This window comes from Macrobrachium rosenbergii, chromosome 4, assembly GCF_040412425.1.
Source record: "Macrobrachium rosenbergii isolate ZJJX-2024 chromosome 4, ASM4041242v1, whole genome shotgun sequence".
Lineage (NCBI taxonomy): Eukaryota > Metazoa > Arthropoda > Malacostraca > Decapoda > Palaemonidae > Macrobrachium > Macrobrachium rosenbergii.
This window is the reverse complement of record NC_089744.1, coordinates 84,343,766-84,367,668: the sequence shown is the minus strand read 5'-3', so window position 1 is coordinate 84,367,668 and position 23,903 is coordinate 84,343,766. Positions and strand designations below refer to the sequence as shown.

The window sequence follows — 23,903 nt, the reverse complement described above, 5'->3', positions numbered from 1 at the left end:
TACTGATTTTAGTTATCTGTTATGATATTGTGTGAGCTGTAATTACAGTTTTACAAAATAAAATAAAATAAATTATTAGAAGAAACATGTATAACTTGGTAAAATTTACAAGTGTTTTGTAAAAGATTCCCCACACAGGGTTGTAAATAGTTTTTAGAATTTTTTTTTCTTACACCATACCATTTGCATATCTTCCGCTTTCCATTGATGTGTTTTTTTCTTAAATTGGCCAACCTCAAAGTTTGCCTGGTCAGGGGGTGTGCATGATATATAATTAGCCCATCCCTGAAGGGTTAAATGAAATTAAAGTTACTGTGATTTCATTTAAAAGTTAGCTTAATACATTACCCTTAAAAAAGAAATAAATGGTTGACATAAAAATAGAGTACAGTATCGTAATGGGTACTGTGTTTGGCACACTAGCGCATTTACAGTAGGTACATATGTACAGTAAACCCCCCGTATTCGCGGGGAATGCGTACCGCACCCACCCCCCGCAAATAGCTAAAATCCGTGAATACTTAAAACCCCCTCTAAAAACGCTTAGAACTGCCTATTTTGATAAACACAAGAAAAACCCTCAAAAAACGCTTACACCTGAGTATTTTAATAGTTTTATCACAAAAAGTGCATTTAGTCATGAAAATATGTAAATACTAATTAGTGAATATTTCTCAGTGAAAAATACCACGAATGGGCGAATTTTCCGTGAATAATGGGTAGATACATTCCACAGAGAAATCCGCGAATTGTGAAAATGCAAATATGGGGGTTTACTGTATACTAATGTTACCCCTAATTTGTGGGATGCTGTTTTCTTTTTCACTCACAGAGTAAAAGACATTTTCTTTGCATCACTGGGTAAACTTCATAAGTCATAGTCATAATGAAGGTACAATTCAGTAAAATAAAGAAAATGTACGTAATGTTCATAGAGGTTACAGGAAAAATTCAATCAATTTAAAATTATGTACATTACAGGTAAAGACACAGAAATAATAAGATGTAAAAATGTGTGAGCACTAGCTACGAATGATAGAGAGAGATAGAGAGAGAGAGAGAAATACAAATAGGCATAATACAGTGACTGTACTGCCTTTGTATCATATTTATGTACAAAAATATAAATAATACAAATTTTCCAAATCAATGTTACACTTGAAAACATGAAAACTTATAAATTACTTCAAAAATTAAACCAACACTTTCTGCAGGGGTTTCATCTTTGACAAGTGCAATAACTTTGCAAATGGGTATCACATGTTGTAAAAGTACACTAAGTGTACATGCTGTAATTACCTTTGTACCATATTTATGCATGTACAGAAATAAGAATAATACATTTTTCATACAGATTTTACACATGAAAGCATGAAAACTTATAAATTACTCCAAAAATTAAACATAAACACTTCTGCAGGGTTTCTCGAGGATTTCGTAAATGTTGCATGTCTGTGAAAAAATCGAGTATACCAGTTAGTTAGGTTCCAATGAAAAGTTCGCGTCTGTGAATTCGCGTTGCACGTGTTGGGTCCAGGCGACGAATGAAAGTGCAAGCTGATAAAAGAATCCCTCTTAAAGAGAGAGGTGTCAAATTAACTATAGGACTAGCATGAATTAAGGTCCTCACTACAGTATGTACCATTGAGCTACTTACTGCAATATCATGCCCGAATGCTTAAAGATTGCTTTAATCACTTGGGTGGCACAGGACAGCACAGCCGGTCAGAAGATGCTTTACTTTCACTTTTCCTAATCTGGAAATTAACTAAGCATGCAAACAGTTGGGGTCCCAGAATTGGTGTCACAAAGCACGAGGCAAATTGCGGCCTCTGTGAAGTAGAGCGGGAATGTATGTCCGCTCGAGATTGCTTCTAACAGCAGAATAGCATATTTCCTGGCCCATGCTTCTCTGTCCTGGCCCAGGGTTGCCCCAGGGAAACTTTCTCAAGTTGGCGGCAGCTGCACACGTCACTCCCATAAGCCTAAAATGCACAGAGATCTCAGCAGCAGAGAGAATGGATAAAAGGAGGGGTTACTGAGAGAGAGAAATGCTGGGTTGGATGCCATTGCGCTCCATTTGTGCAGGTTGGCCATCTTAGTGGATTCAATGACTAGATTAAGCCCAGTGGCCGATAAGACTTTCCTCAGAAGTTAACTGCAACCTTTCATTAACACAGCACTGTGTCAAATCAGAGGCACTACTCTTGCCAAGACCAACTAAAAGAGAATTCTTTGATATTGGTTGGCCTGTCTTATTGGTTCCTGGGGGGACCATAAGAGTAACTCCTTAGAGGACAAACAACAGCTATGCTGTCAAAAAGTATTATTTTGAAATTCATTTAGTTTGATAAAAATAACCAATTACATGAAAGAATTTTCTATATTCCTCTTAAGAAAATGGTTTGACTAAACAGGCATACTCTCTGTATCTGTATTAGTAATGACACAATAAGATTCATGCAAATAGCATTTCTTGAAGATAAAGATTGGTAACATGGAGCCTAGTGTGGCAGAGGAATATTAATGAAAAGTAGATTTGCATGATCTGTAGCTTTAGAAATGATTCATGTACAAACACCCCAGCATTAACATTAATGGGATCTCATGTGTAATTTGTTGAAAATCATAAAGGGAAATAAAAGAAAAACAAGCGCTTGACTAAAGTGAAACAAAGGAGGATACATGCTTAGTAGGAAGCACTGGGTAAATCAAGATTGTAAATTCCATTTGAGATGGGAATAAATCTTGCCATAGGGCAGTTTGTACCTTTTCCTGTGTGGATGCTTTGGTAGTTAATTTGCTTTTATTTATCTGGATTTTTTGTCCAGTTTTATTACATATGAGCATTCTGTTCTTTGGAGGCATGTTTTACGTACATTGACAGTTTGCTTGCCTAGGGATCTGTTGAGGTGTCATCCCTGTAGGCAGTATTGCCTACACTGTGCAGTGCACTATTACAAAGAGTAAAGGTTCTGTACATCCTTTCTTTGAACACAGTTGCATTTTTTTCGTCTTTTCATCCTTTGCTTTTGGTGTTCTGCTAAGCTATCCAACATTTGTTTAACCATTATTGCATGTTGTTTTGAATATTTAATCCTCATTGAGTAACAAATTCTTTGTGCCAGCTGTATGAGAGTATATAAATGTGATTCAGTGGAAAGATTTTGCTTTTAGCTAAGTATCTTCCCAAGTGTTAACCTTAAACCAAAGAAAAGGTTTGCAATTCTGAGAGGTTCAGATACTCTTTAAAATATTGAACTGAATAAATATTATATATTAGAAATTAAACTATAAATTTCTGATGAGTGGAAATGCACATAAAGGATATTTCTTGTGGAATTCATTGTACATTAGAAATAATTTGCTTAATTGTATGTAGATTAATATATGTGTTGTATTGTTTTGACAAAATAATTTTGCCTAATCATGACGATCATCAGTATTTTGATGTACATTACTTACAATTACATGCTGTTTGTATTCAATGTATATCCAAATAATGGCATTTTATGATTATTCATGTTTATACATTTTTATTTTCAGCGACTCCACACATGTCTAGCCTTTCTACATTTTTCTTGGTCTTTGAATTTTGTGAACATGATCTGGCTGGTTTGTTATCTAATGTGAACGTGAAATTCAACTTAGGTGAGATCAAAAAGGTAGGTACAACAGTTTTACCACTTTTTTCATATTTCTGTATAATCAAAGAATCTGTTCTTCATTAACACATTAACCCTTAAACGCCGAGCCTCTATTTACAAAAGTGTCTGTCGTATGCCGGCGGCATTCGGGGTTAGAGCTGAAGCGGGAAAAAAGTTTTTTTTTAAAAAATCACAGCGCGCTTAGTTTTTAAGATTAAAAGTTCATTTTTGGCTCCTTTTTTTGTCATTGCCTGAAGGTTAGTATGCAACCATCAGAAATGAAAAAAATATCATTATCATATATAAATATTGGAATATATGACAGCACAAAAAAATTTCATATATAATTGTTTACGAATCGCACTGTGAGCAAAACGGTTAAAGCTAATGAGTTATGTTTTTTCGTTGTATTGTATACTAAATTGCGATGATTTTGGTATATAACAAATTGTAAAACGATCAAAGCAACACAGAGAAAATGTTATCACAAACTGATGCATGAATTTGTAATGCGAGGGCGTAAAAACAAGTTTTTTTCAAAAATTCACCATAAATCGAAATATTGTGCTAGAGACTTCCCGTTTGTTGCAAAATGAATGTAATTGATTGAATATTACTAGACTGTAAGTGTTTTAGCTTACAATTGCAGTTTTCGACCATTTCCGTTGAGTTAAAGTTGACCGAAGGTCGAATTTTTTGTATTTATCGTGATTTATATGAAAGTATTTCAAAACTGATAAAAGCTACAACGATGAGTTATTTTTTGTTGTATTCTACATGATATTGCACACATTTTCATATATAACACTTTATGTAAGGCCTAATATAAAATGGTGCGAAAATTACGACAAGGTGACTAAAGAAATTCTGAGATTTTCAGCCGAGTTACCGTGCGCGGACGTAAGGAAAAAGTTTTTTTTTCAAAAATTCACCATAAATCGAAATATTGTGCTAGAGACTTACAATTTGTTGCAAAAATGAAGGTAAACGATTGAATATTACTAGAATGTAAGAGTTTTAGCTTACAATTGCATTTTTCGACCATTTCGGTCGAGTCAAAGTTGACCGAAGGTTGAAATTTTGGCAGTTATCGTGATTTATATGAAAATATTTCAAAACTGATAAAAGCTACAACCATGGGTTGTTTTTTTGCATTTTACATGAAATTGCGCACATTTTCATATATAAAACTTTATGTAACGGCTAATATAAAACGGTGCAAACATTACGACAAAGTGACAAAAGAATTTTTGAGATTTTTGGCCAAGTTACCGCGCACGGACATAAGGAAAAAGTTTCTTTCAAAAATTCACCATAAATCGAAATATTGTGCTAGAGACTTCCAATTTGTTGCAAAATGAAGGTAAATGATTGAATATTACTAGAATGTAAGAGTTTTAGCTTACAATTGCATTTTTTTACCATTTCGGTCGAAGTCAGAGTTGACCGAAGGTTGAAATTTTGCAGTTATCGTGATTTATATGAAAATATTTCCAAACTGATAAAAGCTACAACCATGGGTTGTTTTTGTTGTATTTTACATGAAATTGCACACATTTTCATATATAAAACTTTATGTAACGGGCTAATATAAAACGGTGCAAAAATTATGACAAAGTGACCAAAGAATTTTTGAGATTTTCGGCCAAGTTACCGCGCGGATGTAAGGATAAAGTTTTTTTCAAAAATTCACCATAAATCAAAATATTGTGCTAGAGCAGTGGTTCTCAATCTTTTTTTAGTGATGGCACCCTAACTAATGTAATCATTACCGTGGCACCCCTTCTTCTCCATCCCACCATATCGCATGGATTAACTTCTTATTTTAATGAATAAAATTATTATCCATACTCAAACCAAAGTGAGAACACCAAACATGCAGAAATATACTGTACAAACAAAGAGCATATCAGAAGAATTAGATAAACATAATTAGAGTAGACACACCAATAATAATTATATGAAGACTTCTGCAAACTTTTTTTTTTTTTGCAAATGTTCATTGACATGACCTAGCCAAGGCAAAATTCATGACAATCTTGCGGCACCCCTAGGCACTGTCTGTGGCACCCAAAGGTGCCACGGCACCCAGTTTGAGAATCACTGTGCTAGAGACTTCCAATTTGTTGCAAAATGAAGGTAATTGATTGAATATTACTAGAATGTAAGAGGTTTAGCTTACAATTGCATTTTTCGACCATTTCAGTCAAGTCAAAGTTGACCGAAGGTTGAAAATTTGGCACTTATCATGATTTATATGAAAATATTTCAAAACTGATAAAAGCTACAACCATGGGTCATTTTTTGTTGTATTCTACATGAAATTGCTCACATTTTCATATATAAAACTGTATGTAACGGCTAATATAAAATGGTGCAAAAATTACGACAAAGTGACGAAAGAATTTCTGATATGCGTCGCTGATGCTCTGTAGTGCGAGAAGAAAGAAATTCGAGCATGCACGGCTGGGTAACGCTTGTAAACAAAACAACAGTGTGATACGTGAACTCCCAGCATCCCTCAAGGCGCGTGATTTAAAATCTTTCGCAAACTAGGCCTATAACCATAATTTCCGCAAATATTTAAAAAAACTTTTTGTAGTCGACGTACTGTACGTCCACTCGGCACCCTACAGACAATTTTAGTCGACGCACGATACTTCCAGTCAGCGTTTAAGGGTTAATTGCCAGGCAGCACCTTATAGCTCAACTTATTTGCTGTAGCTGGTAGCCAGATTTAACTTGAATTTTAAGACCCCTTTTTAATTATTTGCAGGTTCTTTATAATAATCCCCCATTATTTGTATCGTTTGGTTGGTAGTCTGTTATCAGATGATATTTTTAAAAGATTTTTCACAGTACTTGATTTCTCTTGCAGGTCATGCAGCAGTTGTTGAATGGATTATATTACATTCACTCTAACAAAATTCTCCATCGAGACTTGAAAGCTTCCAATGTTCTAATCACAAAAACTGGTATCCTAAAGTTAGCTGACTTTGGTTTGGCTAGAGCATTCAGCACAAGTAGACAGGGACCAAATAGGTAGGTATGAATAAGATCCTTTGGATTATATGAATGCAGTGTGTGGTTATACACATGATCAAAGTGTAGCACAGTATTTTACATGTATATACTCTTTTTGATAACGTAGCTGCTGGTCTTCCTCAAAGGACTTGCACTCACATAGTCCCCCTAGGGCTCCATAAGACAGACCAACCAATCTCAAAGAATTCTCTTATAGTTGGTCTCAGCCAGAATAGTGCTTGTTGGCACAGTGATAGAACACAAAGGACTTAGAACAGGAGGGCTCTATCTCCTCTACACAACTGCCTCGGTTTTTTCATTCATCCTATTTAACATGTGACCACAGTTTATATGTCAGCTATCTGTCTCATTAAATTGTCAGAGTCCACGTGTCACGTATCCCCAGTGCTTGCTCTGAAAATAGTGCATTTGTTGATCATCATAACACCACTCAAGCTATATTCTTAGTTTTAAGACCCAGAAAAATTTTTAGTTCCTTAAAATTTTAATGTATGGGCTTATATCTGGTAAAATTTGAAGCCAGTAGGTCTCCTGCAAGGTTGAGAAGTTAGGAGTAGAATGATAGACTATGCTGTAATTGCCGTGCTATTTTCCCTGTCTGACAAAGTGATAATTAGCATTAATGCAATAATATACAATTTTCTTATTGAAATTCATTAGTCAATGGCTTTTTTAACATTGATAGGTAATTTTAGGTTATGGAAAGGGTAAATTGGGTTAGCCTAACTTCTTGTTTATGAAACATACCCATGATAATAGTTCCCAGTCATGCTTGACTTACAAGCCCTGGAGTTTACTAAAGGCCAGTATTTCCCTTGTAGCATTTTATAATCAAACTAAATGAAAATTTGTGATATAGAAAGTGCCCAGTTATCCTTAATATCAGGGTTCCTTTCAAGGGTTAAAGGAAATACATTCATTTGGATCTATTTCCAACAGGTATCACTCTGCCAGTACAGTAAACCCCCCTATTCGCGAGGGATGCATACCACACCCCCCTGCGAATAGGTAAAATCCGCGAATGCTTAAAACCCTTCTGAAAACACTTAGAACTGCCTATTTTGATAGTTCAAACACAAAACAAGGTTTAAAAATGCTTATACATGGTATTATCCTACTTACGATGGGGTTAGGTTCCAAAAAACCTATCGTTTTTTGGAAAAAACGCATCTCGAATATAGCCTAGCCTACACTAGGGTATTCAGTACCATGTATACGTATATGGTAGCCTAGCCTACACTGTAAAGTATACTGTATACATATACGGTATAGTAATTATTAATATCAGCTAATTCTGGGGGTTCATGCAGTTTGACTTATGATAATTCAATACAAAGAGAAATTAAATAACAAACAAGAATTAGCTAAGCCTACACCATATTGTATACATATATGGTAGCCTAGCCTACATTATACTGTACTCTATATTCACAAATTAATATCATATTATACAAACATCAACATAACGAATATGCATCTTTTCCATGAATCTTTTAAAATGTTATGCTTTACTTCACTATATCCAATATATATTGTATATATTCGTACATTGCTTTTGTGTTATAAATTGCAATCATAGCAATCAATGTTTTATTTTGGAAACTGATTACGCTGTAAGCTTATTTCGCCATATTTAACTCAGTTCAGAGCGCTTTTCTTGCTTCTAGTTAGCAAGGTTATTTCTCGTTATACAAAGTGTTTTTAAGTCGAAATATAACTTAATTACATCTCGTTGTGAAATTAATTCAGCTATTTTTTTGTTAATAGATGACGTTGGCCGTTTGGGGGCATGTTTGTTTTGTGTAAAAAAATCAAGATTCCGTTTGCTATTTTCACTTGATTTCATCATAATACGAGCTTTACGTATTTTATCTTTTATCGGAATGAAAACAGCAGTACAGTAATATGTGTTCTTTCATGCCCAGAAGTTTTGATTAAAATACTTCCTCTCCAATTTTATTTAGTCATTAGCAGCTTGAACATTGTTTTCTCAGCTTCAGCTACAACTTGCAGCTTGAATTTAGCAGTATATTTCCTTGCCGATCTTTTATCCATAGCAAATAAGGGTATAATGTAAAAATATATCAGTCCTATTTTACTTAACATCATTTGTAACATAACTACGGTAATTGTTTGTTACCGTATGATGGTTGATATACAAGCAAAACGACAGTTTCTCATTCGGTTGTTTATAGGTGTACGTATTTACGCAAGAGTATAACGTTACTAACAATACTTTTATCATTCTCTTTTACTTTCTTAACTAGAAGATGGGATAAAGAGATGGAGGAAAAGAAGTTGGTCTATTGTAATTTGGGCTCTCTCGCTGCCTGATTGTATGCTGCTGCCTGCACCCGCGCTAAATTTAAAAATAAATATTGTCGTATCAGCATTAATTGCTTACCCCATCGCAAAATTGAATTATTGTAACTCTAGCTCTACCTGGGTATCTGAGTATTTTAATAGTTTTATCATAAAGTGCATTTAGTCATGAAAATTATATGAAAATACAGTAATTAGTGAATATTTCTCAGAGAAAAATACTGCGATTGGGCGAATTTTCCGTGAAAAATGTGTATATGTGTTCCATAGAGAAATCCGCGAATCGATGAGTCTGCAAATCATGAGAACTCGAATACAGGGGTTTACTGTAGTAACATCACAGGTGTTGAAAAACTTGTCGTGATAGTTATCATTTTCCTAAGGGAATACAGAAAGTACTTTTTTGAATTGGTGAGCTTTGCCATACAATTTAAATCTTAGTGATACTGATTTTATATAGAATTGGTATGATAATTCCAATAATTAATGATTTTAATTATGTACCAACTAACATAGCCTATAACTTTTACCTGGTGCCTGGGAGTAGACTGGGTAATCAGAAGTTATGAAACATATAGAAATACATTTCAGTAATACCCTGAACTTACGTGTACGTGATTCGAGTTGTGCAAATTCACAGACACTGAAACTTTTCATTGGAAGCTAACTAATTGTCATGCACGAGTTTTTCACAGACACACGAACATTTGCGAATAATGAGAAACCCTGCAAAAATATTTGTTTAATATTTTATGTAATTTATAAGTTTTCAAGCATTTATGTATAAATTAAATAACATTAAACAATGAAAGTAATAATCTCTCTCTCTCTCTCTCTCTCTCTCTCTCTCTCTCTCTCTCTCTCTCTCTCTCTCTCTCTCTCTCTTACTGAGATGAGAGAATTTTTATAGTGCCAGTACCTCTGTATGTTTATTTGTTTTGTATTTTTTACCTAATAATAAGTACTCATTTTCAAATATTAATAAGATTAATAATAATAATAATAATAATAATAATAATAATAATAATAATAATAATAATATAAATGTAATTACAAAATTCTTATGTGATACATATTTTAAACAAACAAATATCTTTCCCTCATCTTCTGTAAGAAGCTCTAAGGCAAAGCTGTCAGACATGTCGATTCAACATGACAAGAAGGGGTAGTGTTGCTGAGTAGCTGGTCAAAGTTTCTTATATAATTCTCTCTCTCTCTCTCTCTCTCTCTCTCTCTCTCTCTCTCTCTCTCTCTCTCTCTCTCTCTCTCTCTCTCTCTCGTAGTTAGCACAACCTCATTATTACTGTTTCTCTGTATGTCTTTAACTGTGCACTAGAGAATTTTAAATTGATGTAATTTTACCTATATCATTGACAAATTGTAAATGTGCCGTTCTAAAACATAGAGACATAGAGCATTTCAAAACAAAGAGAAAGAGCCAGAATAAAGGGGTTTTTAAAAACAAGGTTGAGAAGACTTCTAAAAATAAATCAGTGGAATGGAGAGAGAGAGAGAGAGAGAAGAAGAGAGAGAGAGAGAGAGAGAGAAGAAAATAGAGAGGATACTGATTTACACACTCCTATATTTTTATATTAACCATTTATTTCTTTTTTTAAGGGTAATGTACTGTGCTAAGCTAACTTTTAAATGAAATTACAGTAACTATAATTTCTAAATGTTAGTTTAATACTGAATTTCAATTTTGATATCTTAACGTAAGAATAATCTCTCTCTCTCTCTCTCTCTCTCTCTCTGTAATAGTTCATAAACAATTTAACTTCGTATTTCAGGTAAGGACAGTCTCTCTCTCTCTCTCTCTCTCTCTCTCTCTCTCTCTCTCTCTCTCTCTCTCTCTCTCTCTCTCATAGTTAGTGCTCACACATTTTTACAACTTATTATTTCTCTGTATGTCTTTACCTGTACAGTAGATAGTTTAAATTGTACTGTCTACGAAGTGTAAATGCGCCAGTGTGGCAAATATGTTCTAAAACATAAGAGACATAATAACTAAGAGTTGTGTTAGTCAAAATAAAAAAACACTTCTAAAAATAGATTGGTCGGAAGGGGAGAGAGACAGAAATTCTCTTCCAACTCTCTATTTTTATGTCAACCATTTATTTCTTTTTTTTTAAGGGTAATGTATTAAACTAACTTTTAATTGAAATTACAGTAACTTTAATTTCATTTAAAAGTTACCTTAATAATTTGGGAGCATGATTAGGGTCATATTTAGTGTTTAAACTTTAGAAATGAGCATTTATTAGCATTTTTAGAGACCATGGCAAACTCACATGAAAATTCGCCTTGCATGAGGGGTTCTGGAACCTAACCTCACGTAAGTTCGGGGTATGACTGTATGTGGGTCTCCATTTAGTTTTGTCTTAAATGAGTTTAGAAGCACTGGTGAGTAAATCCTAAAGGGGGCCGCTGATGCCATAAGGCCCCATTATAAAGTAAATGCTTATTGCTGCCTTATGATTGAAGGGACTCTTTTCAAATTTTTACCACTTATAATACAACTAATACTGTACTGAAAAAATACAAGTGGAAAAGTAAAGAAATTCGACCTCACATTCATAAATTTGCAGTTGATAAAATCATTTTGAAACTTTTCAAAAATAATATGGCAAAAAGAAAGCTGCACTCAAAAATAATTTTCCCCACTTGTAATTATAGATACTGTATATGTATAGTTATACTACACACTGTAAAAGTTTCATTGAATTGGTTCAGTATTCTTGGTGATTGTAGCATTTACTTTTGAAAAAGTAAGGCTTGAGAAAACAGCGAAAGAAAAAAATCATTGCTTATTTTGTAATAATTATGAAAATATGACAGTTAGAAAGCTAGTGACTTGCGTCTTTCTCTGACCTGCCGTTCGACTTTCTCTTCTTTGTTTGAATATATTTGTTTTGATAATATATTGTATAGATTTTTTTATACTTTGCGTATATTGATATATTGAAACATTTCAAAATGTTTTTCTATGTCTCCCTAATGATATATTCACTTATTCTTGCTACGAAGGCTTTATAAGTTTTGGAGCCTTTTTCATTTTACTTACTTTTTTTGTTGCCTTTTCGTATTTAAGCAAACCCAGCACCTATCTCCTTGGTGTTTGTTTTGTGTATTCTGTTTTCTTTATTAATGTAACTGTGGAGAGCTTGAGTGATATTTTCCAACTGTCGATACCATTTGTTCTATTTTTAGACATCTCTCAACCTCGTTTTTAAGTACTTCCCTCTTTGACATTCTTTTCCTCCTTGTTCTGAAATGCTTTTTCATGAGCAAACAAAAGTTTTCATTATAATGACTTGCAAAACACTGTAATAGCTTTTATCTCTTAAAATTAGGCAAATCCAAAGGATGCAGAATTTCAAACTTTGTTTTGGGCAGCTGATAATTAGCGGAGACCCGACCCCCACGGATGCGGTTGGGGTGGCGTGGAAAAGCGACCTACCCACTATCAGGTCAGTTTCAATCCTGGGCGTATTGTGGCGAGCGCATCTGTAGCCGTCCGTCTGTCCCAAACTGTTTGGTTTCTGCATCTACGTTGCGTTTCTTTCTGGCGTATCTCCTTGGTGAAGTACTCAATATCCTGTTTATTAATCTAGCTTCGCGTAGCTCTGCTTGAATTTAGTAGCTATGTCAGTTCCAGTTTCTCTGGATCAGAAGTTTTGCGAGAATTTTGTGCTCTTTCAGGCTGGTCAGAGCTTAAGTCGCTGCATTCTTTATTGTATGCGGCATGTAGGGGTCAGGGTGTTCCCAGGAGAACACATGCAGTGAGTGTGGAATGGAGTCAGGAGTTTTGTAAGCGTACCCAGTTCCCATCCAGGTAAAGCTAGTTGGGATAGGGACAGGAAAGCTTTTAGCGCAAGGAGGCTAGGCTATCTTCTTCGCTGATGGCATCGGCGTCATCTACTTACGGCTGTTCCTCCACTCCTCTCCCTACCGGCTCCTCTACCACTGCTCTTTCCTCGCCTGTTCCCCCTCTTCTTCACCAGCTTCCCAGTATGTTTTCTCCTAAAAGCCAAGCCCAGCCTCGAGGCTGATAAATCAGAATTCGTGCTTTTTAGAAATCAAATAGAAGCACAAATAAATGGTTTCATGGAGTCGGTCTTAAGTTTAGTGCGTTCGCGCCATAGTCCGACCGTTACCGCGGGTGATGACGTCAGTGTTATTGATAACAATGTTATTTATTCGTGATCATGTTTCAGCGAGTCTGCTTGTTTTTCTGACTTTTGAGCAAGGCAGCTGTCGCTCGCCTTCTCGGGCTGAAGACAGTCGAGCGGCTGAAAAGGTCGAAATTCTTTGTACGAGCAGGCTGCGTCCTCTAAGGCGCCGAGAAAGCCTTGGCCCGAGTGGTGAGGCGGTAGTTTGAATCTTCTGCGAAGCGTCGACAAGCCGGGGAGCATAAAGTGTTTCTCCATGTCCCGATCTTCTGCATGCATCACCGATCTTCTTGCCATCGCCCAGACATCACAGGATCGTGTCCCCGGGATCTTACGTCAGGAAGGCGGTCATCATCGAAGCAGCACTACCTAAGGTTAAGTTCTTCGGGGAGAGTAGCAGCGGATTGCCGTAGCTTCCAGTCTCGTCATCTTCCAGCTCTTCCAGATCCTCCCCCTCCTGCGTCGCCATGAGAGATCATGCCTCTCGACCATAAAGAGGCAATCTTGGATAATTCCTGCCTAGGGTTACTAAACTCTTTAAGAAAGGACAGCTAGCCTATACCTGGTTACTCAGGGTGGGGTTCGATCAGAGATACATTTCACGGCTCCTCCCAGGTCACCTAGGGCAGTCAAGATGCCTAGCCCTCTCCAGAGAGGTCAGCCTCAAGTGCCCGGGCCTCTTCCTCCCCCTCCTACACAGGAAGCGTCGGCTCCTTTGGCTTCATCCTCACCTTCCCAGGAGTCTATTCTGCTGGAAGAGAAACTAAGGTAGTCTGCTGCAGAGTCCTTGGTATTCCTGGGGGTCAGAAGCTGTTCCTCCCAAATCCTGGGCGATCTAGACGCGGAACCCGATTCTTTCTGGTGAAGAGGAAGGTCCCACGTTGAATCAGTGCCGCCTTCTCATTCGCTTCTCTACTCAGCTTTCTGCAGTCATACCCTCAACATTTCAGCTGACAGCCCCACCTCCCGACCTCCACGTTCTGCGTCTAGGAAAGCAATGTCCACCACCACTTCCCTTCCCAAGTGAGTACTCTCCACCACCTCCAGAAAGCATTAAAAGTAGAGGCTTGGTTGGAAGCTAAGAGAGATCCTCAGGTAAATGCGTCGTTTATTGTGCCCTCCTTCAAAGCTGTCGAAAGGAGGCAAAGTGTGTACAGTACAGGAACTTCTCCTTCACTGGGCTCTGCAATTTCAGCACAAGGGGACTTTGGCTCCCTTGTGGACCCTTCAAGACGCATTTCCTTTGAGGCGGCCAAGACCTTCTTTTCTGCCCTGGATGTAGAACATTTTTCCAAGAACCTCTACAAGCTCCTAGAGATTGTCAGCTTTCTCGATTGGTCAATGGGAGCTATTTTTTAAGCTGGAGTGGAGCAGGCTAATGTCGCAGAAGGCGTCTTGGAGAGAATCACAGGATTCCTTTCCTGCACCATGTTGCCTATCCATGATCACGGCAGAGTGACTTTCCTCCTCTTCACCATGGCCACTCTGAAGAAGAGAGCTTGAGAATATCTTTATCTAAGGCTGTGACTTCTTAGCAGAAAATGGCTGATATTCGCGCCTTTTTTGACAGGAGGCCTTCCCAGAAGCAGTAGTGAAAGAGCGTCCTTTCAGCCATGGACAAAGAGCGTCGTCCGCATCCTGTCGATGTCTTCCAACAAACCGAGGCCTGCTCCACGGCTCCTTGACCAAGATGGTATACTCCTCTTAACAGACATCCGTTTCGTAACTCAGGCCCAAACCTCAAGGTCCGCTCAACTCAGGGTCTAAGTTCTCTCGAAGCCACAGAGTCGTCCTGCCAGTAAGTAGGAATCTCATCTCCACATGCGCTGAGTGAGGCCCAGGGCTCTGGGAGAATCAGGAAGACAGGTGCAGATCAGTGGAGTGGTGCAAGTGCTCCAGCTAGGCTACCGCCTTCCGTTCGCCCAACCTCCTCCTCTCTCACTTCTCCCATTTTCATACGACAGCATACTCAGAATCAGTCAGAGTTTTGACCCCTAGAGACAGAGGTCCAGTCTCTCTTAGGGAAAGCGGTCATCGAAGAAGTACAGAATGATGTCAACCCCAGGTTTCAACACGCCTGTTTATGATCCCCAAGTCATCAGGGGAGTTGGAGGCCAGTTCTCGCGTAAAGCGCCCTCAATCTGCCCAGTAGAAACCAAGTTTTCATGGAAAAGAACACGCTCATCCTTCAGGCTCTAACTCGAGGATTGGATGGTGACCCTAGAGCATGGAAGATGCCTATTTCCACATTCCAGTATCAAGACTCAGGAGGTATCTTGGTTTGTTTTCAGGACAGAGTTTACCAGTTCAGGGCCCTCTGCTTCGGTCTGTCAACAGCCCCGCAGGTGTTCACCAGGATTCTCGCCCCGATAGGTCATTGGCTCCACCTGGAGGGAGTTCGGATCTCCTTGTACCTCGACGACTGGCTACTCCGTTCATCATCAAGGGACCGCTGCATGGAGGACCTTCACAGAACCCTAAGGTTAGCTCGAGACTTAGGGATTCTGATAAACACGGAAAAGTCGAGCTTAATTCCTTCGCAGAGGACTCTTTATTTGGGGATGACTCTGGAGTCTAGCTTTTGGGCTTTTCTGTCCCCCAAGGTTGCCTCCTGCCTTCAGACCCAGTGGAGAAGTTCCTCCTCTTGGACAGTTGCTCCAGCCCGACAGTGGATGGCTCTCCCCTGAACTCTGTAGTCCAGTGGGCAATTGGGCGTCAAGTTAGGCAAGTCTGCATGGGACCACTTGCAGTTTCCCCAGGGACTCTTGGGACAGAAGGACTCAAATGGATCACAGTCTTCAACATTCCCCAGCGTCAAGAAATAACTTCTCTGGTGGGAAATCACCGGGAAAGGCTTTGGGAGGAGCCTAGATCTTCTCCCAAGACAACCCATCTCTACAGATGTTCTCAGGTAGCGTCCAATGTTGGGTGGGAGCACATCTAAACAACCTCAGAGCGTCAGAGTTTGTTGAGCAGACAGAAGAAGCTCCACATCAGCATCAAGGAACTGTTGGCCCATTCACCTCGCTCTCAGGACTTTCGGCCCACACGTCTCAGGCCAAGCATTAAGCTGTTCACGCTGGCCCGACAGCTTCGTGACTCTTGCTTACATTCCGGAAACAGGGGAGGTATCCATTCCTTCTCCCTGTTCAAAACGGCGAGGGACCTCCTTCTGTGGGCGGACAGCAACAGAGTGGCCCTGTTCCCTCGGTTTGTGCAGGGAAGCTGAGCGTTCTGGCTGGACCAACTCAGCCGTGGAGACCAGACTCTCTCCTACGGTGGACCCTGCACCCAAAGTGTGCCTGGATCTATGGAATTTGTAGGGCACTCCATAATGAATCTCTTCGCTACCTCAAGAACCATACGTCTCCCAGTGTTCTACTCGCCAGTTCGGACCCACCGACTCACTTAGTGGACACCATGCTCCTAGACTGGGCGAACCTGTTTGCCTGTACCTTTCCACACTCCCTTTCCAGAGGCTCATCAGGCAAGTGATAAACAAAGAGAGTGAAATTCCATCAGTGTCAATTTAATTCTGTTGCCCGTTCCTGGCCAAGGAAGGAGTGGTTCCCAGACCTGCTAGATCTCTGATAGACTTCTGAACTAACTATCAAAAAGAAAAGGAAGTCGCATCTCAGACAACCCCACCCTAATGAAGTTCCACACAGGGATTGTCCACTCTCGCTCTGACAGAGGCTTCAGACTGTCAGGAAGCTCATCAGGCCCGCGAGGTTTTCAAGCAAGGCTAGGAGGCTATTGCAAGGTGCAGGACTCCTCTGCCAAATTGCCAGTCCACGATGGACGAAGTCTTTGGGAATTGGTGTAGAAAAATAGTATCTCCTCTTCTTCGACGTCTATAACTCAACTTGCCGATTTTTTCATTTACTTAAGGGATTCAAGAAAATTGATACCATAGGGGGTTAGACCTGTCAAATAACCAAGACTTGTCAGACCTCCTCAAGTCCTTAGACACAGCTAAGACCCCAAAACCTTCCCTTGCCTGGAATTTAGATGTAGTTTTGAGGTGGTTGATGTCTCCAAGGTACGAACCTTTACAAGATCTTTCTCTTAGAGACCACTAAGAAATCCCTTTTTCTAGTTGCATATATGGCAAGGGTTAGTGAAATACAGACCATTGACAAGGAAGTGGGTTTTCACAGGGTGTGCTGTTTGTTCTTTCACCTTATGTAGATTTTCTGGCCAGAAGCAGGTCTCCTTCCAGCAGTGGCCTCAGTCTTTACCATTCCAGAACACTCTCCAGTGGCTGGCCTTCAAGGGTGGAGGCTTCTTTGTGCCAGTTACAGATATCTATAGCGCTTACTTGCCCAGGCGGCCAGCATCAGGAGAGTTCCTCACAACCTTTAGAGTGTTCTGTGAAAGACCAACAATTATTTCTCCAAAAATGCCCTTGCTTTCTTCGTCAAAAGGAACTCATTTTAGGGCACACCCAGACACATTAGCAGCAGAAGGGCCGTACGCCTAGTCAGGTCCATTCACGAAGTGCGCTCAATAGCAACTTCAGTGGCTTTCCGTCATAATAAATCACTTTCGCAGATCACACAGAACACCTTCTGGAGGTCAAAATCAGTGTTTGCGTCTCACTACCTTAGGGAGGTCGAAGTTGAGTATCAGGACCTGTTTGCGTTAGGTCCCGTATCTGTAGCTGGCTTGGTTTTAGGGGGAACACACTAGGGGGGTAGGTTCTTTATCTTACCTTCCCCTTGTGGTTTTATGGTTGCTGAGTTAAAGGGAAGCTGGGGGTGCTCAGTTCACCTGGGCCCTCCATTCAGATGAGCTGCTGAGGGGTATAGAGAAGGATGTATTTGGATTAGTTCTTTAGGTTAGTGGTGAGGCCCGTTTTCCAGTCTAGTTTGCTTTCCAATTGCTCAGGGCAAGAGCAAAGTCCCCCTTGTCTTAGTCAATGATTGTACTTCCCTGACTACTCGGGTGGTTATGGAGCAGAGTAGCTAGCAGTGCTTGCTCAATGCCTCTGCAGGTAGTGGAGCTTCAACCAGGCCGAGTACCTCCCTGCAAAGCCCCATCTACCAGGTGAGTGACTCACCTTTTGTTGGTAGGGATCATAGGATGCCCATGTTTAGAGTTGTCCCTTTTATAAAGTGTAACCTTTAAATGCTTGATACCTCATCCTGTACTTCACCTTAAATGTGGAATCAGCTATTCTGATGTTTTGGTAAGTCGTTATAATGAAAATGGCGTTTTTATGATAAAATGATGTTTCATTATACTTACCAAAGCTGCACGTGACGAAACCTCCTCACTCCCGCGGGGGCGTTATCTCAGGCTTTGCGCTGTGTATGCGAGATTAAAACTGACCTGGGATAGTGGGTAGATCGCCTTCCATGCCACCCCACCGGCATCGGTGGAGTGGGTCCAACCCAATTATATCAAGCGTTCCAAACAAAGAGTTTGAAATTTTATATCTTGGACGTGTCAAATTTTAAGAGATAAAAGCTATTACAGTGTTTTGGTAAGTATAATGAAACATCATTTTATCATAAAAATGTAATTTTTTATTTTTTAACTGCACAATTCTTTGGAATGTTGTAATGTATTACAGTATTACCTTGATCTTATGTGATTCGAGTTATGTGAATTCACAGACATGCAAACTTTTCATTGGAACCTAACAAATTGGCACACGCAATTTTTCCACGGACACGTGACATTTGCGAAATCCTCAAGAAACCCTGCAGAAGTTTTTATGTTTAATTTTTGAAGCACAGTAATTTACAAGTTTTCATGCTGTGAAGTATAAAATCTGTATGAAAAAAATATTATTTTTATTTTTGTACATGCATAAATATGATACAAAGGTAATTACAGCACAAACAGTTTGTGTAGTTTTACAAGATTGATACCCATTTACAAAGTTACTGCACATTTCAAAGATGATACCCCCTGCAGAAAATGATTGTTTAATTTTTGAAGAACACTTATAAGTTTTCATGCTTTTAGGTGTAAAATCGGTATGGAAAATATGTATTATTTACATTTTTGTACATAAATTTGATACAAACACAGCACAGTTACTGTATTATAAAATCTGTATGGAAAATGTGTATTATTTACATTTTTGTACATAATTTGATGCAAACGCGGCACAGTTACTGTATTATGCCCATTCAGTTGCGCTAGTTTGATAAAATGAGTTCGTTAACATACTAAAACATATCAGAGACATAACTAAGGGTTGTATTAGTGTTGTTCTGTAAAAATTACTTCCCTAACTCGGAGAAAAATGCTGGTGCAATCTGTATTACTTGTAATCACAGTAGTACAGTACAGTTAGTGTACATTTACAAGATGTGATACCCATTGTCAAAGTTACTGCACTTTTCAAAGATGTGGTACCCCTACAGAAAGTGTTAGTGTAATTTTGAAAGTATTTTATAAGTTTTCGTGCTTGTTAAGTGTAAAATTGGCATGGAAAATTTGTATTACAGTCCAATATTTTTCATGTGCATGTGTATCTCTCTCTCTCTCTCTCTCTCTCTCTCTCTCTCTCTCTCTCTCTCTCTCTCTCTCTCTCGTTTGTAGTTAGCGCTCAAACATATTTTTACAACTTATTATTTCTCTGTACGTTTTTACCTGTACAGCACATAATTTTGAGTTGGATTGAATTTTACCTTTATCCTCTACGAATGTTACATATTGTTTTCTTTATTTTATTGAACTGTGTACCTTCTCATGACTTTCACTTATGAAGTTTACCTAGTGATGCAAAAAAAAGTCTTTTACTTTGTGAGTGAAAAAGAAAATGGCATCCCATGATTTTGAAGTAACATTATTATACATACATACATACCTACTGTAAATGCGCTAGTGCGGCAAATACAGTACCCATTACGATATTGTTACTCTATTTTTACGTCAACCATTTATTTCTTTTAAGGTTAATGTATTAAGCTAATTTTTAAACGAAATCACAGTAACTTTAATTTCTTTTAAAAGCTAGCCCAATACTTTGGGAGCCTAATTAGGGTCATATTTAGTGTTTAAACTCTAGAAATAAGCATTTACTAGCATTTTTAGTGATCATACTAAACTTACGAGAATCCTCACCTTGCGCGAGGGGTTCTGGAACCTAACCTTGCATAAGTTTGTGGTATTACTGTAGTCTTTCAGATGTTGTGTAGATTGAGAAGATTGAGACAAAGTGGGTTTTTGTGTTTCCAGGTGAGGGTTTTGTATTCAGTGGTACGAGGATATCTCTTGCCTAAATATAGCAAGCTTTCCCCCTCTCTGTCAACACGGAAGTTAATGTCACAAGATCTGTGACAGTACATTTGGTCCTGCCTCTGCTCTCCAGAACCAGTGGGAGTTCTGTCTACAGTTCCTGTCTTGTTTATTGCTCATTCTTTGTGAGGCCCCCCCCGTGAGGCGAAGGCTCACTCCCTTCCTCTCTCTGAATGTCATTCTTGGTTGGTTTCATCTTAGTATCCAACATCTTTTCCATAACGTCTACAACCGAATGAATGAATTTATTCTGTCAGAACCATATGGCTGTCATTGCGTGAATTGACGGTCTTTCTCTTGTGTTTAGCCAGAGACTTCAACATTTTTTAGACAGGAAGAAATCTCTGCTTCATCGGCCATGCGAGCCTTGACTCTTGGTTGCTACTACACTAATATTAACCTTAGACTCCCTGAACCAAGGTGGTTACAGTTCGTTAGCACAAATTTCTCCAGATTCCTGTTTGTTTTTGACTACAGATTGATTTCGTTTGCAGTGAAGTTTTGCAGAACCATACCATCCTACGCTTCCGAAACAGGAATCAATCAATTCTGATCGGGTAAGGTTTTTCCGTGTGCGATCTGAATTATTTTCTAGCCCCGCAGATATGCAGATCAGGTTTTCCCGTATGCGATCTAAATTATTTTCTAGCTCCGCAGATATGCAGATCAGGCCGCCTCCTTGGTACAACAGCCTCAGTGTTCTCTTCTGCAATACTCTTCTTAGCACAAGGATGAAGACTAATTTTTGAAGATTGAAAGAGGGGTCCTGGTCTTTGACAAGGTCTCCCCATTCCTTCCCATCCTCTCTGAGAGAGGTGAGGGGACTTAGCCTAATGGTGAGATGACAACAGTCTCCTGGGGTGTTTTACACACGTCCCCTCCAGAGATACTTTGTGCCTCAAAGCATTAACCGAAGGGCATTCACCTGCCCTTGAGAAGTTAGATTGAGTTGGGTACGTACCTAACTTAGCCTAGCATAACTAGTTCTTGTCTAACGTTACCAGACATGCATTTCATTATTCTGGAACTACTTGTCTTGTGGCAACAAACAGGAGGCAGTCACCTGCTGTTCAAGGGACTAGGTTGGGTTAGGTTTGGTTGGATACTTAACCTAACTTAGTCTAGCCTAACTAGTTCTAGCTTAACCTTACCGAACCTGCACTTCAGTATCCTGGGCTTGCTTGCTTCATGGCATCAACCAGAAGGTAGTTACCTGCTCTTCATGGGGCTAGGTTGGTTACTTAACCCAACCTAGCCTAGTCTAAACTAAACCTGACCTAATCTGAACCTCAATAACCTAGATCTTCTCAGCTCTCCAAGCCTCAGGAGCCGAGGATAGGTGTTCTGTAGTGTTGTTAAGGAACGGTACCATGGTACAGTAGTTCCTTAGTCAACAAGGGAGGGTGTTAGTGTCCTATCGACTTCAGCTCTTCCAAATCCTGGTCTATCAGGGGGTCAGAGTGAGCATCAATGAGGGTGCCGACTTCTTCTGTAGTGATGTCATCAAAGTCTTCTCCACCGAGCAGCCTCACTAATTCAACTGTATTACTAATGGCAGAACGTTGGATTTCATCAGGAGAGAAACCCTTGTATTTGTGAACACACTCTGGCCACAACTTCTTCCAGTAGGCATTAAGCGTCTCCTTCTTCATCTCCAACAATTTGCGGAAGACAGACAGACGTAGCATTTGTGAATTTACGCCAGTACCCCTTTAGCTTAAATTCACTGTCATCATCCATTGCCTGAACAAGGTGGCTAAGGGAGTTCCGGGTGTAGAGTGCCTTGAAGGCACAGATCACGGCCTGGTCCATAGGTTGGAGGAGAGAGGTAGTGTTAGCAGGGAGGAAGTCAACTTGAACTCCCTCGTGATCAAGACCCACAGGGTGGCCACCAGCTCTATCCATAAGCAGCAGCAATTTTGAAGTCCAAGCCCAAGGCATTAAGGTAATCTTTTGCTTGAGGGATGAAGCTCTGATGGAACCAGGTATTTGTAAGCTGTTTGGTGATCCAGGCCTTGGAGTTTGACATCGAAAACACGGGCCAGAAAGTGCTTATTCTTATTCTTGAGAGCCCTGGGGTTGGCAGCCTTGTAAATAAGGCCTGGTTTTAGCATGAAGCCAGCAGCATTGCCGCAAAAGAGCATAACTGTATCCTTCTGGGCCTTGAATGCGGGGGCTTTGGCTTTCATCCTTCATGAGGTACGTCCATGAAGGCATCTTTTTCCAAAACAAAGCAATCTTGTCCATATTGAACACCTGGAATAAAGGATTAAAATTATTATAAGTACAGTACATGTAAAGTTAAAGATTGTTAAAATTGTATAAAACAAGAGATTCAAGTTAAAAAAAAAAAAAAGTAAAACTGTATCAAATTTAAAACAAACTGTTCAGGACAGTAGCCACCATCGCTGATGAGCTTCTTGAAGTACTCTGGATAAAGTGATGCTGCTTCAGTGTTGACTGATGCCACTTCACCATGCAACGAAACACTCTTCAGCTATACTGTACTGCTTTGAGAAATGGTGGAACCATCCAAGGCTGGCCTGATTGCGATACAGTGCAATATCGTATTATTAGAATAGTTTAACCAGACAAATGAGCTGATTAACAGCTCTCATTTTTATTTTAAAAATAAATACAGTATATGCAAAAAGGCATACAGTATGCTTCAACACTGAACACACGCACACATTCAATACTGAATACTGTACATTCACTCATGTTAAAACTATGAGGAACTGGCAAAGGTCCGGCTTCTGGCTCTTCCTCTTCTTCAAAGCCTGCGAAGTCGTCGTCAACTTCTTTGTCATCGCCAAACAAATCTTCTATCTTTCGTCGCCATACAAACCTTCTGTTTTGGCACCACCAGACAAACCTTTTTTGATGCCACCAGACAAACCTTCTGTTTCAACACCAGTCAAAAAGTGCTGGTACAATTACCGTGCCTTCTCACGGATAATTTTGCTATCTAGAGGCACCCCCTTACTTTTGCAATCTTGTATCCAGTAAGCTAAAAACACCTCCACTCTCGCAGTGGTTTTGTCTTGCCACTCTTAGCACTCTTTCCTAAAAAGTTTCCTTGGACAGCCTTCCTTATATCCATCTCTTCCTTCTTGATATACAGTCGACCCATGGTATTTGCAGGGTTTAGGGACCACAACCCCCGTGAATAGCTAAAATCTGTGAATACTTGACACCCCCTGAAAAAATGCTTTAAACTGTCCGTTTTAATCTTCAGACACCAAAGACCCCCCATTAAAATTCTTATAACAGCCTGTTTTCATAGTTCAAACACCAAATATACCTTAAACTATCATCCTAAAACACTTCAGTATCATATTAATATAATTTCTATTTCACTTATCATATTAACCCTTAAACGCCGAGCCTTTATTTACAAAAACGTCTCCCGTATGCCGGCGGCGTTCGGTGAGTTAGCGCCGAAGTGGAAAAAAAGTTT

General features: G+C 39.2%; 1 protein-coding gene across 1 annotated transcript in view; it reads left to right on the top strand.

Annotated features, from left to right (window-relative positions):
- Positions 1-23,903, top strand: part of LOC136836328 (cyclin-dependent kinase 9-like) — a 286,298-nt gene that overhangs the window by 174,694 nt on the left and 87,701 nt on the right. Inside the window, exons 5-6 of the mRNA XM_067100490.1 lie at positions 3,547-3,665; positions 6,526-6,689. Of these exons, the coding sequence (XP_066956591.1) occupies positions 3,547-3,665; positions 6,526-6,689 (283 nt within the window). The remainder of the gene's footprint in view (positions 1-3,546; positions 3,666-6,525; positions 6,690-23,903) is intronic.